The sequence below is a fragment of the Osmia bicornis genome, chromosome 15 (assembly GCF_907164935.1).
Source record: "Osmia bicornis bicornis chromosome 15, iOsmBic2.1, whole genome shotgun sequence".
Taxonomy (NCBI): domain Eukaryota; kingdom Metazoa; phylum Arthropoda; class Insecta; order Hymenoptera; family Megachilidae; genus Osmia; species Osmia bicornis.
In genome coordinates this window covers 8,455,492-8,468,980 of record NC_060230.1, presented here as the reverse complement: position 1 = coordinate 8,468,980, position 13,489 = coordinate 8,455,492, and the positions used below count along the sequence as shown (strand labels likewise).

Genomic DNA, 13,489 nt, shown 5'->3' with positions numbered 1-13,489 from the left:
TTATATATTTTACTCATTGAGGAATGAACCGCCTCACTTCTTCGATTAAGCATTTATTTGAAAAAATTTCTTTTCTCATAATGGAGAACGAGGCATAATGGCTGCGCGCTCGCGCGTGACCCGGTGATAGGGGCACCTTCCCCTTTAGTGCTTTTTCACTAGACGAACGGACACTTTATTGCTTTATCAACTTTAAGTCAATTAAGATTAATAATAAGAATTTTAAGATTGGGTTTTTGAGAAATAGCTTTTTTTCATTTAGTAATTCATGCTTTATTTAAATCTTTAATATTTTTGTGGGCGAATGGCGGAAATAGAGTTTTTAATGGTGCTGGTTATATAAGTTGGCAGCACCGATAAAACGGCTTCTTTTATCCTAGTGATTTTATCGAGGATGTAGTGTCAGTCCCAGTAAACTGCTTATATTATTTATGTGGTAGCATATTTGAAACATAACGATCTTATGTTTGTGTCAATATTTTGTATATAATATTTCCTGTATTTTTGATAACTTACAGGCATGAAACAAAACATAGGCAATATAATAAACGAAATATTCTATAATATTCAGTTTAATAAAACATGTCATCAGAAGAATTTGAAGAAATTAAAGAAGATATACGAAGAGGTAAGGATAGTGTATAATGTTACTTCAAAATAGATTATTTGTACTATAAATTCTTAAACCTCTTTGTATATTTCAGTGTGAATTATCCGTTTTTTTGGATTGTTTCAAGTCCTGTTTAAAAGTTCCACTTAGTATCACTCAACATCATTCGCGAGTTAATAACACTCTCGAATTTGCTGCTAAATTTGCTGTTAGTTTATATTCAGTCACTGATAATGACGAGGAATCTGAAGAATCTTTATGCCCTTTTCTGAGTAATCTGCTTAATTTTATTTTGATACATCATTGTGCAAAGAATCCAGGAGTGAGATATCGTATTTGTCACTTCTTGAATATACTTCTAAATGCAATGGGTGATCAAGCATCCATAGATGATGAAATTTGTGAAAACATAACAGTATCCATGATGAGTCGTTTATTAGACAAATCGCATAAAGTTAGAGCTCAAGCAATTTTTGCATTGCATAGACTTCAGGACCCATCAAATGACGAATGCCCAGTTATAAAAATGTACATATTTCATGCCACTAAAGACCCAAAAGCAGAGGTCCGAAAAGCAGCACTGATGAGTATGGGAAAAAATCAGAAAACTTTACAGGTTGCATTAAGAAGAACAAGAGATACAGATGAAACAGTCCGTAAAGTGGCATATGTATTTATTAGTAAAGTCACTGTGAGATCTTTAACCATCACACAGAGAGATCAGTTGTTAAATGATGGTCTCAAAGATAGATCTGAAATGGTCAGAAAAACTGTACAAAATGTTCTATTACCTTCTTGGTTGAGACATTTTAAGGGGAACTTTACTGACTTAGTAAAAGCTCTTGATGCTGAGATTGGTACAGATGTATCAATTCTAGCTTTAGAATCTTTATTTAAGTATGTATTTAATTTATATTTACAAAGTATTTGTTTTTAAATATTTGTTTCAAGCGATAAACATATAATTCTTTATTTCATTAGGAACACTCCAACAAATCAACTGATAGAACAGTTGCCTATAGATAATCAGACAAAATTAATTCCAATAAATAATTTACTTAGTGAAAATGTATTGTATTGGAGGTGTTTAGTAAAATATTTTCACCGTGAATGTCTAACAGAAGAGATGGAAAACATTTTACCTGAATTATCTGTATTCTGCACTTATATCTCGGATTTTCTAACAAACGTATCTGAAAACCAAAATAAAACATGGGAGAATCATATGATGAAATTTATTCTTTTACAATTGTTTGAAATAGCAACAACTTATGATCTCTCTGATGAAGTTGGAAGGAACAAATTAAATCAATTAATATGCAATACTTTAATGAGCAACCACTGTACTGAAAGTATTATTGAATGTATAGTGACACACTTACAGAAAGTTATACCAGATGTAAATAGTAGATTGGACACTTTAGCTAATATAATTAGTGAAATTAGACTACCTTTGAAAGAAACGCAAACGACACAAATCTCTGAACAACAGCAACAACAAATTCCTGTACAAGTAAGTTTGCAAAAATTTGCAAAAGTAAGTTTAAGGAAAAAGTACCAAGATATATATACATATATAATTGCATTACTTTTTAATGCTTAGAGAGCAAAGCTGAAGATGAAGGTTTTAGCACTGCAAGAAGAAGAGTATCAAGCTATACAACAGAAGGAATATTTAAAAGCAGACGCTTTAAAAAATCAAATACATGAGGTTAATAAAGAAATACAAAGCCTCACAGAGCAACCTCAGATAGCTGTTATGGAAGAGATCAAGGAGAAGAGTGATCCAGAAACGATGCGGAAATGTATGAGTATAATATGTACAATGATGCAGTCTGTAGTTTCACTAACTCCTACTCTGAGAAGCTTAATGCAAATAGCGCTTGATAGTTTAGAAGTAAGTAATTACTAAAATTTAAATAAATCGAATGGTACAACTATTTTCTCTTTCAGCATCCAGATGATACTGTGCATATATTGGCAATACGGGCAGTCAGTATTTGTTGCATATTAGATCAAGAATTAGCTAAGAAACACCTTATGATGCTAGTTCTGCAATTTTCTCTAGAGCAAGAGAATGCAGATATTTGGATAATAGCTTTAAAAGGAATCTTTGATCTTTTATTACTATATGGTCTCGAACATTTTGATATTTTAGAATATAATGAAGAGAGTTCAACCAGTAGAATTGAGAAATCTCGCACTACAAAGTTATACACCGATAACGACACGGAAGTTTCTTTGTCATCGACACAGAAATCCGAGGTCGGAAATAGTCGTAATTTTATTAAAATTTTAGCAGGATTATTAGACCATCCAGTAAGTACATATTACACGTCAAGTAATACTCATTTATATTAAATAAATAATATATATTTTCCAAAAATGTAGCACCAAGGATTGAGAACAATTGCTGCTGAAGGTCTCTGTAAACTACTGCTCAACCAACGAATCAGTGGTTCAAACGTATTATCAAAATTAATAATTTTATGTTTTAATCCTGTCAACGATAACGATTTTTATCTACGGCAATGCTTAAGCGTATTTTTTGATAATTTTGTAACACGTGTACCTGATTCCCATGAATTGTTAGAACAGGCATACTTGCCTACGCTACAAATTTTATGTAAGGCACCAGAGATAAGTCCTTTGAGAGAAATTGACCCCTATGATGTATCCAGATTCATACTGAATTTAACCAGATTTGTAAATCCGAAATCTGGCGTAGAACATTATCGTTCGCACAATAATTTCGCTTTTATGATCTTAGCAGAGATATTGAATCGAAACAGTAAAATTGAAGTGACGGTACTCATTAGATCTTTAAAGGATTTGCGTATTGAGATAGATGACAATACCTCGAAAGAAAATATACGAGAAGCTATTAACAAAATTACAGAAATGGTAAATATCTCTCATATAAGCCTACTTATTACTAACTGTATTATTATACTTATTAATATTTTTTATAGATAAATGAATGCGATAAACGACTGATTAAAAACATTGAGGTATTTAAGAAGAAATTAGAAGCTCCGAATTCCGTTCCTGTACAAGAGGACGAGGATGTAGAAGCTGAAGATTGAAAATTATTCTGTAATTCAGACTTATTTTTCTTCATACTTTTTTAATAAAGTGTCTAATACTCACAAAACATTTTGAATCAAGGTTTTACGGGATATATGATTATATGTTTCGAATATTTTGCGTTAGATGGTACGCGAGTTTGTTTATGGATACTGGTATACAAATGGTGTTTCATTAGGTTTAGAATTTGTCTAAAAACCGATACTACCCCTTGGTGAAATTGATTTAGAGAATATGGAGAAACTCGAGAAACCGCAGATAATTTGTCATATTGAGAAATCAGTAAATTATTCATTATTTGATACCAAATGGATACCTTGCAGTGCAAAGTTTGTGGTTATGGGCTCACGGCCGCGAGGTAGTGGTATAATACAAATCTATGAATTATCTAGCGGAGAATTGAAATTAATTAAAGATATCGAAAGGTCGCAACCTGTAAAATGTGGTACTTTTAAGGCTTCCAGTTTGAAAGACAGATATTTGGCAACTGGAGATTTTCAGGTATCGGTACAAAAATAGCCATTTATAGAGAAAAATCACATTATCAAAAATTTTTGTTATGATGATGTACATAAAATACAGATTTTAATTTGTTGTTCCTACATCCAGAAGACTTAAAGTTGCCTTTATTAGGGTAAACTTAACATCTACAACTTAGAAGATCCCTCCATACCAATTTACACAGCTAAGGCTCACAATGAGATCATCAATGCCATTGATGGAGTTGCTGGACAAAGTGTTGGTTGTGGTGCACCAGAATTAGTAACTGGTTCTAAAGATGGAAGTGTTAAAGTATGGGATCCTAGACAAAAGGATCGTCCGGTAGCTGTAATGGAACCTAAAGAAGGTGAAAGCCGAAGAGACTGTTGGACAGTTACATTTGGAAATTCCTATAACTCTGAAGAAAGAGTTGTAGCTGCAGGTTATGATAATGGGGATGTGAAAATGTTTGATCTGAAAGCAATGTCTGTCAGATGGGAAAGTAATCTGAAGAATGGAGTTTGCAGTGTTGAATTTGACAGAAAAGATATTTCAATGAACAAACTAGTAGCAACAACTTTGGAATCGAAATTCTACTTATTCGATTTAAAAACACAACATCCCAAAAAAGGATTTGCATACCTTACCGAACAAGTAAGAATTAAAATAAAATAATATACTTGTTTCGTTTTAACACAAATGATATTATGTTTAGGCACACAATTCAACAGTATGGTTGGTCAGACATTTGCCTCAAAATCGGGAGATATTTGTTACTTGTGGTGGAGGAGGAAGCCTTTGTCTTTGGAAATAGTAAATATTTATTTGATTTAAATATTTTGTATTTTTTAGATCATTTATTATAATCTTTATTGCAGTAATTATCCAGAAAAAAGGAAGATAGTAGACGCGGATGGCATAGAACAAGGTGTGGTTGGAAATCTGTCTCTTTTACAAAATATCACTGTTTCATCTCAACCAGTTAGTTCTTTGGATTGGAGCCCGGACAAACAAGGATTGGCAGTTTGTACCGCATTTGATCAATGTGTACGGGTCATAATCACTACGAAACTTAATACTTACTGAAAAAAATTGGAAAAATTTCTACTATATTCCTTCAAGTTTTTCTACACGACGCATCTTAATAAAATAGATCATTGATATTGCACAGACCAAGGAAAATACAAATGCGCTTTTATACTTGTAAATAATATTATTTACATCACTTTGTAGTTTTATCAATAAAACAGTTATTGAATTAGTGTCGATAAAATAGACTTCTTTAATCATTCATTCCCGACCTATTTTAAAAAAGAGCTTTACCTTTATTCCACAAGGTGGACGAATATTCCTATCACCGACAGCTAATGCATTTTGTTTCTACATCGGTCTCTGGCTTTTCTAAGTGTTACACAACTTGGTACGGGCGGCCAGATAAAAGCGAATTATATGTCATTGGGCCAATCTATTTAGGATCAGACCCTTATTAAGTGGCAGCCATCTTTACTGCACAACGTGTTATGCAATATCGATCCGCCATGTTGGCTGCCTTCTAGACAAGCCCACGCCAAGTGCACTTATACCACATTGTTCAAGCCAGCTTTAGCTAGCTTGTATTTAACCATACAAGGTCAGGAATACCACAAGTTTAATTACATAAATTAGCCGTTGCCTCTTCCCCTTTAGCAGGAGTGTCTATTATGCATTCGTTTCGTCTCATTTTTGCGCTTGATGCTATGCCTTTCAATTGGATCACGTGTTTAATCTCGGTTCTATGTTCTCCAAAATGGCGTTTCATTTCTTTTTTATTCCTATTTTCCTTAAGCATGTTACGTTTCTATCGAGATACGGGGAGGTGGAATCATTCAGACAGTAGGCAACTATAAAATACTGTTCTCTATTGATCTTTCTTACAAATTTTGATGGATAATAGTAACTCATTAGAGATAGCAGGGATTAAGGAGGTATTTCATAGATGGAAAAATATTTTTATTTATTTTGTGTCACAAATACTGTAGTGGCAGTGACAATGCTTGAAAATTTTCATTGAATGTAAGACTTCTTTTTAATGTAGACGTGTACCAATAAACTGTTAGTACAAACTTTGTGATAATAAACTCTCTCTTAGAATTACAAATTCATTTCTAATGTAAGTTTGCTTCGAGTGACACTCCATGTGCAACGTGTAACGCAGTTAAAACGCTAATTTCTTCATAAGCAGGTACATATGTTGATCAATCTCGAAACCGTGTAGGTTGTTCGCGTCACCCTGTAGCCTCATCAGTAGTCCTCCAAAGGATACGTAAGCGGATCTGTAACAGAAAAGAAATGGCAAATGTTATTTCAACTCTGAATTCAATAAAAACATTTTTATATATTTCACAAGTGGTTACGCAAATTTTCCTGTAACTATGTTCTCCCTGATCACCGAGAAAACACTTCATTCTGTAGAAAAAATTCTAACGAACTTAGAGAACAATTGAGGACCTAGAGAATTCTAGGGTGGGCTAGTTCTAGGGAACCCTAGACTCAAGACTCCCAAGGATATTTTAATTTTAGGGAACGTTAATATTCGGTAGATTTGACACTTCAGTAGTACTTTTATTATTTAATTTATCATTATAGACGGAAGTCTATCGGTTTTTTTTTTTACGGTGTTTACTGATGTATATCTTCTTCAACCGCAGTATGGGCGTAGATCTGCGATCGTCATAATTGCAGTGCCGATAGCGGTCGTATACACAACATAGCCACACAACCAGCTAACAACACTGCCAACATGCCAATCGCAAGAATTATTTTCCCAAGGTTTCTTCCCGCGCTCTTCCTTCCCCTCTTCCGGCCGCGTGATTCCGCGTTGACTCAACAATAGAAACGCAGCTTCTGGGCATCTGAGATTAGTATTATAAGCTATGTATCATGTACATTTTCCGAGTTTCGTAATACCCCTAAAACGATACGCAAATAATTACAAAATTACTATACTTTAATCGACATAATTATAGAACTTTGCTCTAAATATTAAAAAATTAAATATTTGTAAATTTCTATGAGGTCTTATGGATCTCACCTTACTGCCTAACATAACAAAATGGCCACTGTATCATTTACACATATACGTTAATATAGTTTTCAAATTTTAATTGAACAGAAGGAATTATTTATGCTATTATTTTGAGAGAGAATACTGCAAACGATTGGAGCAGAGAATATTTAAATAACCGGTGGAATATTTATACACATGTTTAGGAAGTTGCGCCGCTATCGATTGACCTTGCTCCCGAATTTCTGACCATCCACAGTAAGAGCTGATTATTTTTAACCGAAGTATTCTGGGTTTCTGTTCCTCTCATCTATCCTCCCTCTTTGCTTTCCCCCTCCTCCTCGTTTCTTGTTGAATTAAATGTATCTCTATTATAAACTTTGCAAATATTGGGCAACTTGTACTTTCAAATGACATTGACAGTGGTACACGACTTGTAACAAGATTTTGCAATCATCTTTTATTCCTATTACTATTAATACCACTGTGGACGTTAAGTTCATATATATTTTTAGGTTAGAATCTCTAAGCTCGCGGCGGAAAATTCGAATTTCAAAATATAAATTTTTGGAGGCATACGCAACCAAAAGTTTTTGAATGCACAAGCGTGTTCTCTATTCTTAAAAGAAAACCATGTGTCTTGCATAAAATATGTACATAATAATGATGCTTTCGTTCAGATATCTGCGCGCGTCGCGAACAAACTACACAAATGCTGGTTTCGTTTTCATCTTGAATGGAGGAAAAAAAAAAACAAAGAGTAAAGAAAAGGCGTATTCCCTGTGACCTCAGAATGATTTGCTACTGAAATCAGCGTTTCTAAGAAGTAACGACTAAAGGTGACGGTATGAGAATGAAATGATGAGAAGGATGCAGCACAGCATGATTTTTATTGTCATTATAATTACAATGGTCAGTGAGATAAAAACGTTGGAACCTTGCGGTAAATCTAACGACGACAACAGGCATAACCCACATCTTAATTTACTAGGTATTTTTTTATTATTTAATTAATATGGAAAGATCTTTTTCTAAGTCTCCGCAGGAACGCATGTGGTTCCACCTATGGCGGCCGCTAGAAGGTTCACATACGGTCATTAGATTTCTCTTAATTAAAGAAAAAAATGCTCCCAGCATTCGTCTTTAATTATCCACATTCTTTACACTGTACGCGAGGATAAGTAAGAATTTTAGCTTAGAAAGGCAAATGGTGGTGGGCTTCTTCAAAGAAGGCCTACGTTGCCCTCAGGTGTACTCTCTCACCCATTCCATATAGAACAGGTTGGCTACTATACAAAATAAAAACTTAATCAAAAGTTAGGAATCGTAAACGCCCTTGTCGAAATGGGACACGAAGTCTTACATAACTTAAAACGCGTCAGACAGAAAGGGCTACAGTGAACGAATGCTGAGGAGATATAAATATATTGTTGTGTACGGGAGGATCGATAAAAAAAGGAAGAAAAACAAGTCGACCGCGAGGAATACTTTCATTTGACTTGTTTCGAGATGTAGTAGCATTCCAAGAATACGTTACACACAGACGCCATCATACAATACATCAGAGAAGTTGAAAGCTGCGTTGATTTTCGTATGACTCCGGGAGAGGCTGCCACTTGGTGAAATTCTTGATCAGCAACAAGGATTTATGTGCAGGTTTCCACGTTACCATTTGTAAATTTACACGTGGTTCACAATATGTATGAAACATAGTCTATTATTGGCGATAGTCAAATTACATTATCGTCGAATTTCTCTTTAACTTGTATGTAAAAATGTGGTAACTCTCAGATGACGGATCAATTATGATCCAGATAAAAATTAGTAGTTTGCAACAGACCGTGGACCACGTGTGTACAAGCATTCACTGTATGGTATTTAAGGAGAAAACCATACAGGTTTACCTGGTACCAAATAAAATTGGTATACGGGCGTTTGTCATGTAACGCCACTGGTTCCACCAGTATTCACACCAATTTTTTTTTCGTATTCAATGAAAAATGTGTGCACGTGTTTGGAACCTGTTTCTTCAGCGGATGTTCTATGATCTAATTTAAGATTATAATTTCGCAATCCTCATTCTACTTTCCAATTTTAACCTGGTGCACGCGTTTGGACGTTTTTGATGCGTGCGCCACTTTGGCATGGTGGTCAAAAATTGCGTCTTTGAATATTAAGGATATTAATCCTAGATCACTACTTGAATTATTTCGATCTCTTTATAAATATTTATTTATCGCTACACAATATCCAAATACATAGTTTATCGATAATATACCGAAGTGCCGATAGGCTGATATGTATATTTTTTTTCATTACCGATATATTTATTCCAAGAGTCTTTTTATTTTTTCATTATACATACTACTATCGATTAATAAGACGTTATCAATTATAGTACACTTGCGATCATATCAGACTCTTCATAAAGAATGATGAAGGAGCCCTATACTCCCACCCTACCCCTTAGACATCACCGGAGAAAGTGACAGCACGGCGAGGGAGGCCTCATATATGTAGGCCCGTGGTGGACTACCACTTGCGCAGAAACGTGTGCGCAGAAGAACTGAATTGATATCTATCTTGTTATTCATATTTCTTAGTTATATACTTAATTTTATGATATTTAATACCTAAAAATTATATTATTTTGTTTCTAAATCACTTTTAATATTATTATTATCAAAATTAGCATATAGAAAACTTCTGTTTCCTTTATATAGCCAGTTTTTCTAGCGAAGCCTGATTTGATCGCGGGTGTATCAACATTAAACGATAAGATTGAAAGAAATAAATATAAGTATCGCAATTATTGAATGATTCGTTACAATGTATGTTGAATCGAGTTCGTTTTTCAGAATATATACGCTCTTGACAATTAACAAATTCATCAAGCAAACAAACAATGACCGTGCAATGAATGATCGATTGACTTCTTACGAGACATAGGCGCGTACGTAACATCATACCGGAACCGAACACGATACACTTTGCTAGTAACGCGATCCGTGCTTCCTTTTACGTATCCAATTGTTCACTGATTCCGGGTGTCTTCGCGCGAACGTGACGTAACACGTGACATTGTAACTTCGTCATGTTTTTCAATGACACCGTGGCGCGTCGTGGCCGACGTGTGGATTTTTCTGCTGGGATGATACAGAAACGAGGATAGAGACGCGAACTTACAAACACACGCAATCTGTACCCTCGTTGTTCATCGCGATACACTTTTATATATGCTCTGTCAGAGTTTATCCCCTCCCATGCATACTGTGTCCCGCGTTCATTTTACAAATACTTTTGCAATAAAAAACTAACTTCTAAGGCAATAATTAACCCGTCGAGCTACTAAGTACAGTAATGCTTCGAAATAAGCAAGTGGCTCGGGACCGAACAGTTGCTTATTTCGAAGCAGGTTGCTATTCGGCTTGACTTTGTTCTCGAAACGGGACGATAGAGAACGCGAGAAACGAGTGAGAGATCCGAGGTAGCGGCAAATCATAAAGTGATCGGCCGAGCAGCGATGTTATTTTTTGAACAAGGATAGAAAGCATTATATACATATATTCCATCCTTCTTCTACTAACCGATGTCACTGCTCAGTCGAGCGTGAAATTTATTACCCTAAACATCGGCTTCGCGCTTTCATGGACCTCTCCCTCATTTCTCGTACCTCTCACTTTGCGGGCGACTTCAAACAAAGAAGAGGGGATAGCGAGTTGCTTATTTCGAAGCAGAGACCACTTGCTTATTTCGAAGCATTACTGTAATATGTTTCAAAAATTAACTCAAGCTATAGCTCAAAAGGTTAATAAAATGAAAATTTGTGTCTATCAGAGGAAAGCATTCGCCGGTGAAAAGGAACACAATGGCTATTTTCTAAGCGTAATGCTGCAATTGGAAAGTCTTTTTAAAACGTTGCACCGCCGAAAAGCAGCAGCTCGGTGACCGTTACTCTGGTGGCGGTGACAGGAGAGATGTCGTACCAGATAGTGCATTTACAGTATTCAGGGCCCGTGTAAACGCGCATCTGGCACGAGCCCCAACTGCCCCGTAATCTCATATTGGCTCGCTTTAACCCTCGTGTTCATGCTCTTTCTTGTTCACTCTCTCCTTCTCTCCCTCTCTCTCTGTTTCACGTTGCCATTCTTCGTTGTTCTCGTTTTTTTTTTAGTTAATTATTTTATCCCGCACGAATTCCCTTAATTACTGAAACTAATTCTATTTTAACCCTCGAACGACGGTTCATGAAGAGAGCCCCAATTATAATTTAATTCTGTATCTCATGTCATTCTTGTTTTCTAAATCTTACACTATTTCTTTAAAAATTTATCCGCTGTTCAAGGGTTAATAGAATTCCCTTTTGAAAACCATTCGTCTATTGTTTAAAGTATTTAATTTAGAAATCTCTTTATCGGAAGTTTTAACGCGTATGATTATTAAAATATAATTTTATATATTAAGTATCCTGATTTACGCATTTTTTATCGACAGTCGAATGTAAAATAAATATAGATTTATTTAAGTAAGATTGTCAGCTGATACCACTTTTCCTTCGTTAAAGAGTGAAACTAGGAGAGACGTCTCTAATAATAGGTGACCGTCCACGGTGCCGCGACGCTCTGGCGTCGGGACGCACTCGCATTAGTTACAGTTAATATAGCATCTCAAAGCGTGTAATTAAAAGCTGGTTTTTTTTTTCGTCTAACACAGAAATTACATTCGACTATCGAATTTCTTGAGATTAACAACCACTAATATTAATAGAAAAATTTTTATTTTATACGTATCATTACGTCACGTGACGTCATATGAAAACGTAAAATCATTATAAGTGTATTTTTGTATTTCTTAGTTATAAGTTTAAAACTTTTTTATTATGTTCCCGATGCAATTTTTATTTTAAACGTGTTTATATCACAGAAGGTTATTACCGCGAATTAAAATCCCGAGCTTAAACGTTGTTTACAACGCAGCGATATAACTTGCGTACACAGTCAATTGTACATAGAAGTTGCCGAAAGGAGTCGCGCGATAACGGTGCAATAGTAAAAGAAAAAACACGATAATACATATATGTAGTTGGAAACGAAAAACTGATTTAAAAACACTTAACGATTCTATATTACTACCGTCGCGCATGCGCCCAACTACCCTGGCCGACGGGGGACAATTGCAATTCACGTGCGTTACGCAACCGTTCCGAGCTCAGCTCGAAATATTCACTGCTTCTTCCTTCGAGACTATGTTTCGATTAATAAAACCGTCGAGAGTCAATTGTAGTTGACGATCTACCTCGAGATTATGTAATCGAGAGAAATGATATTCGTGAACGAATTAAACATAAAGCACCGAAATGTGCTAAAAGCGAGTCGAAAAACAAGCGGATCGCTTTTTTATGTGACGACGTCTAATCATCGAGCGCCTACCATCGGCGATGACTGCAACCTCTCCATCCGTCCGCGGAATGCGAAACGAAATCTTAATGTTACACAATTACAACCTTGAAGACTGAACTGCGTGCAAGAATTTATTTCGATGAAATTGTTTTGGAATCGATGCATCTTATGATTTCCCTATTGCACGTTGGTTGCGTGTATGACAGCGACACCTTGACGAGAACCGAGAATTCACGTTTGGACACACACTATCGAAACACGAGACGTATCGAGCATTTTTCCACAGATTGTGCAATCTGAAATATGTTCTATGATTGACCTTATGACCTTGAATAAATCACGGAGAATTGCATTTCCAATGAATACATCACACAATTGTGTAAATTGACTCGTCACTAAACATGTACAGCTTCCTTAAAACGGTACTACTATTTTCACAACTCTTCAAATCGAACCAATCCAATTTATTTCACAGAGTGAACACGTGTGCGAGCGGTCAACCGTCGTTGTAACATAACCTGAGCCAGAGAAGAACGATCAGAACAGAGGACAGACACGAAAGTCGATTTCGATCGATGGACACGCGTTAACGGAGTGAACCACCGCTGTGAAGTGCACTCGCACACACGGATCTTGTAACGAAATTATACGGCAACAAACAGGGAATGCAAGCGACACGCGCGACGACTAGTTGACGACTAGAGTAGTCACGCTACCGTAGTGAACTACTACGACGTGTGACCGTAGGAGCAGCAGCAGTAGCGAGTAGAAACGGCGCTGCACTCTCATTGCCTCTATCTCGACGACTTTGTTACACAATCTCGTGCGTGTATACATATATCGGTCCCTTCTAACCGTTTTTCTCAGCCG

General features: G+C 35.8%; 3 protein-coding genes across 9 annotated transcripts in view; 2 read left to right on the top strand and 1 right to left on the bottom strand.

Moving 5' to 3' along the window:
- Positions 1-187: 187 nt before the first annotated feature.
- Positions 188-3,766, top strand: LOC114876495 (condensin complex subunit 3). The gene is made up of 7 exons (XM_029188013.2): positions 188-628; positions 705-1,507; positions 1,592-2,123; positions 2,214-2,507; positions 2,564-2,929; positions 3,002-3,514; positions 3,583-3,766. Exons 1-7 carry the CDS (start codon positions 521-523, stop codon positions 3,694-3,696), a joined length of 2,730 nt encoding a protein of 909 aa, XP_029043846.2. The 5' UTR covers positions 188-520; the 3' UTR covers positions 3,697-3,766.
- Positions 3,767-3,832: 66 nt separating this feature from the next.
- On the top strand, positions 3,833-5,450 carry LOC114876497 (dynein axonemal assembly factor 10). 2 transcript variants are annotated; one of them, XM_029188017.2, is made up of 4 exons: positions 3,833-4,198; positions 4,331-4,831; positions 4,893-4,990; positions 5,030-5,115. In XM_029188017.2, coding segments are annotated over exons 1-4 (867 nt in total). In that variant the 5' UTR covers positions 3,833-3,931; the 3' UTR covers positions 5,031-5,115. The 2 variants fall into 2 exon arrangements, with proteins under 2 accessions (XP_029043850.2, XP_029043849.2); XM_029188016.2 differs by having other exon boundaries at positions 3,834-4,198; positions 5,056-5,450.
- Positions 5,451-6,055: 605 nt separating this feature from the next.
- Positions 6,056-13,489, bottom strand: part of LOC114876500 (DNA-directed RNA polymerases I, II, and III subunit RPABC3) — a 46,876-nt gene continuing 39,442 nt past the window's right edge. For all 6 annotated transcript variants that reach the window (XM_029188022.2, XM_029188023.2, XM_029188021.2 and 3 more), the window contains one exon: positions 6,056-6,489. In XM_029188022.2, the coding sequence (XP_029043855.1) occupies positions 6,372-6,489 (118 nt within the window). In that variant the 3' untranslated portion in view covers positions 6,056-6,371. The remainder of the gene's footprint in view (positions 6,490-13,489) is intronic.

Excerpts from the sequence above, each read along its gene's own strand:
- LOC114876495 (XM_029188013.2), top strand. The coding sequence starts at position 521 with ATGAAACAAAACATAGGCAATATAATAAACGAAATATTCTATAATATT. Across the intron at positions 2,124-2,213 it reads AACAACAAATTCCTGTACAA|AGAGCAAAGCTGAAGATGAA; the intron begins GTAAGTTTGCAA and ends TTTAATGCTTAG. Across the intron at positions 2,508-2,563 it reads TAGCGCTTGATAGTTTAGAA|CATCCAGATGATACTGTGCA; the intron begins GTAAGTAATTAC and ends TTTCTCTTTCAG.
- LOC114876497 (XM_029188016.2), top strand. The coding sequence starts at position 3,932 with ATGGAGAAACTCGAGAAACCGCAGATAATTTGTCATATTGAGAAATCA. Across the intron at positions 4,832-4,892 it reads TTGCATACCTTACCGAACAA|GCACACAATTCAACAGTATG; the intron begins GTAAGAATTAAA and ends TATTATGTTTAG. Across the intron at positions 4,991-5,055 it reads AGCCTTTGTCTTTGGAAATA|TAATTATCCAGAAAAAAGGA; the intron begins GTAAATATTTAT and ends TCTTTATTGCAG.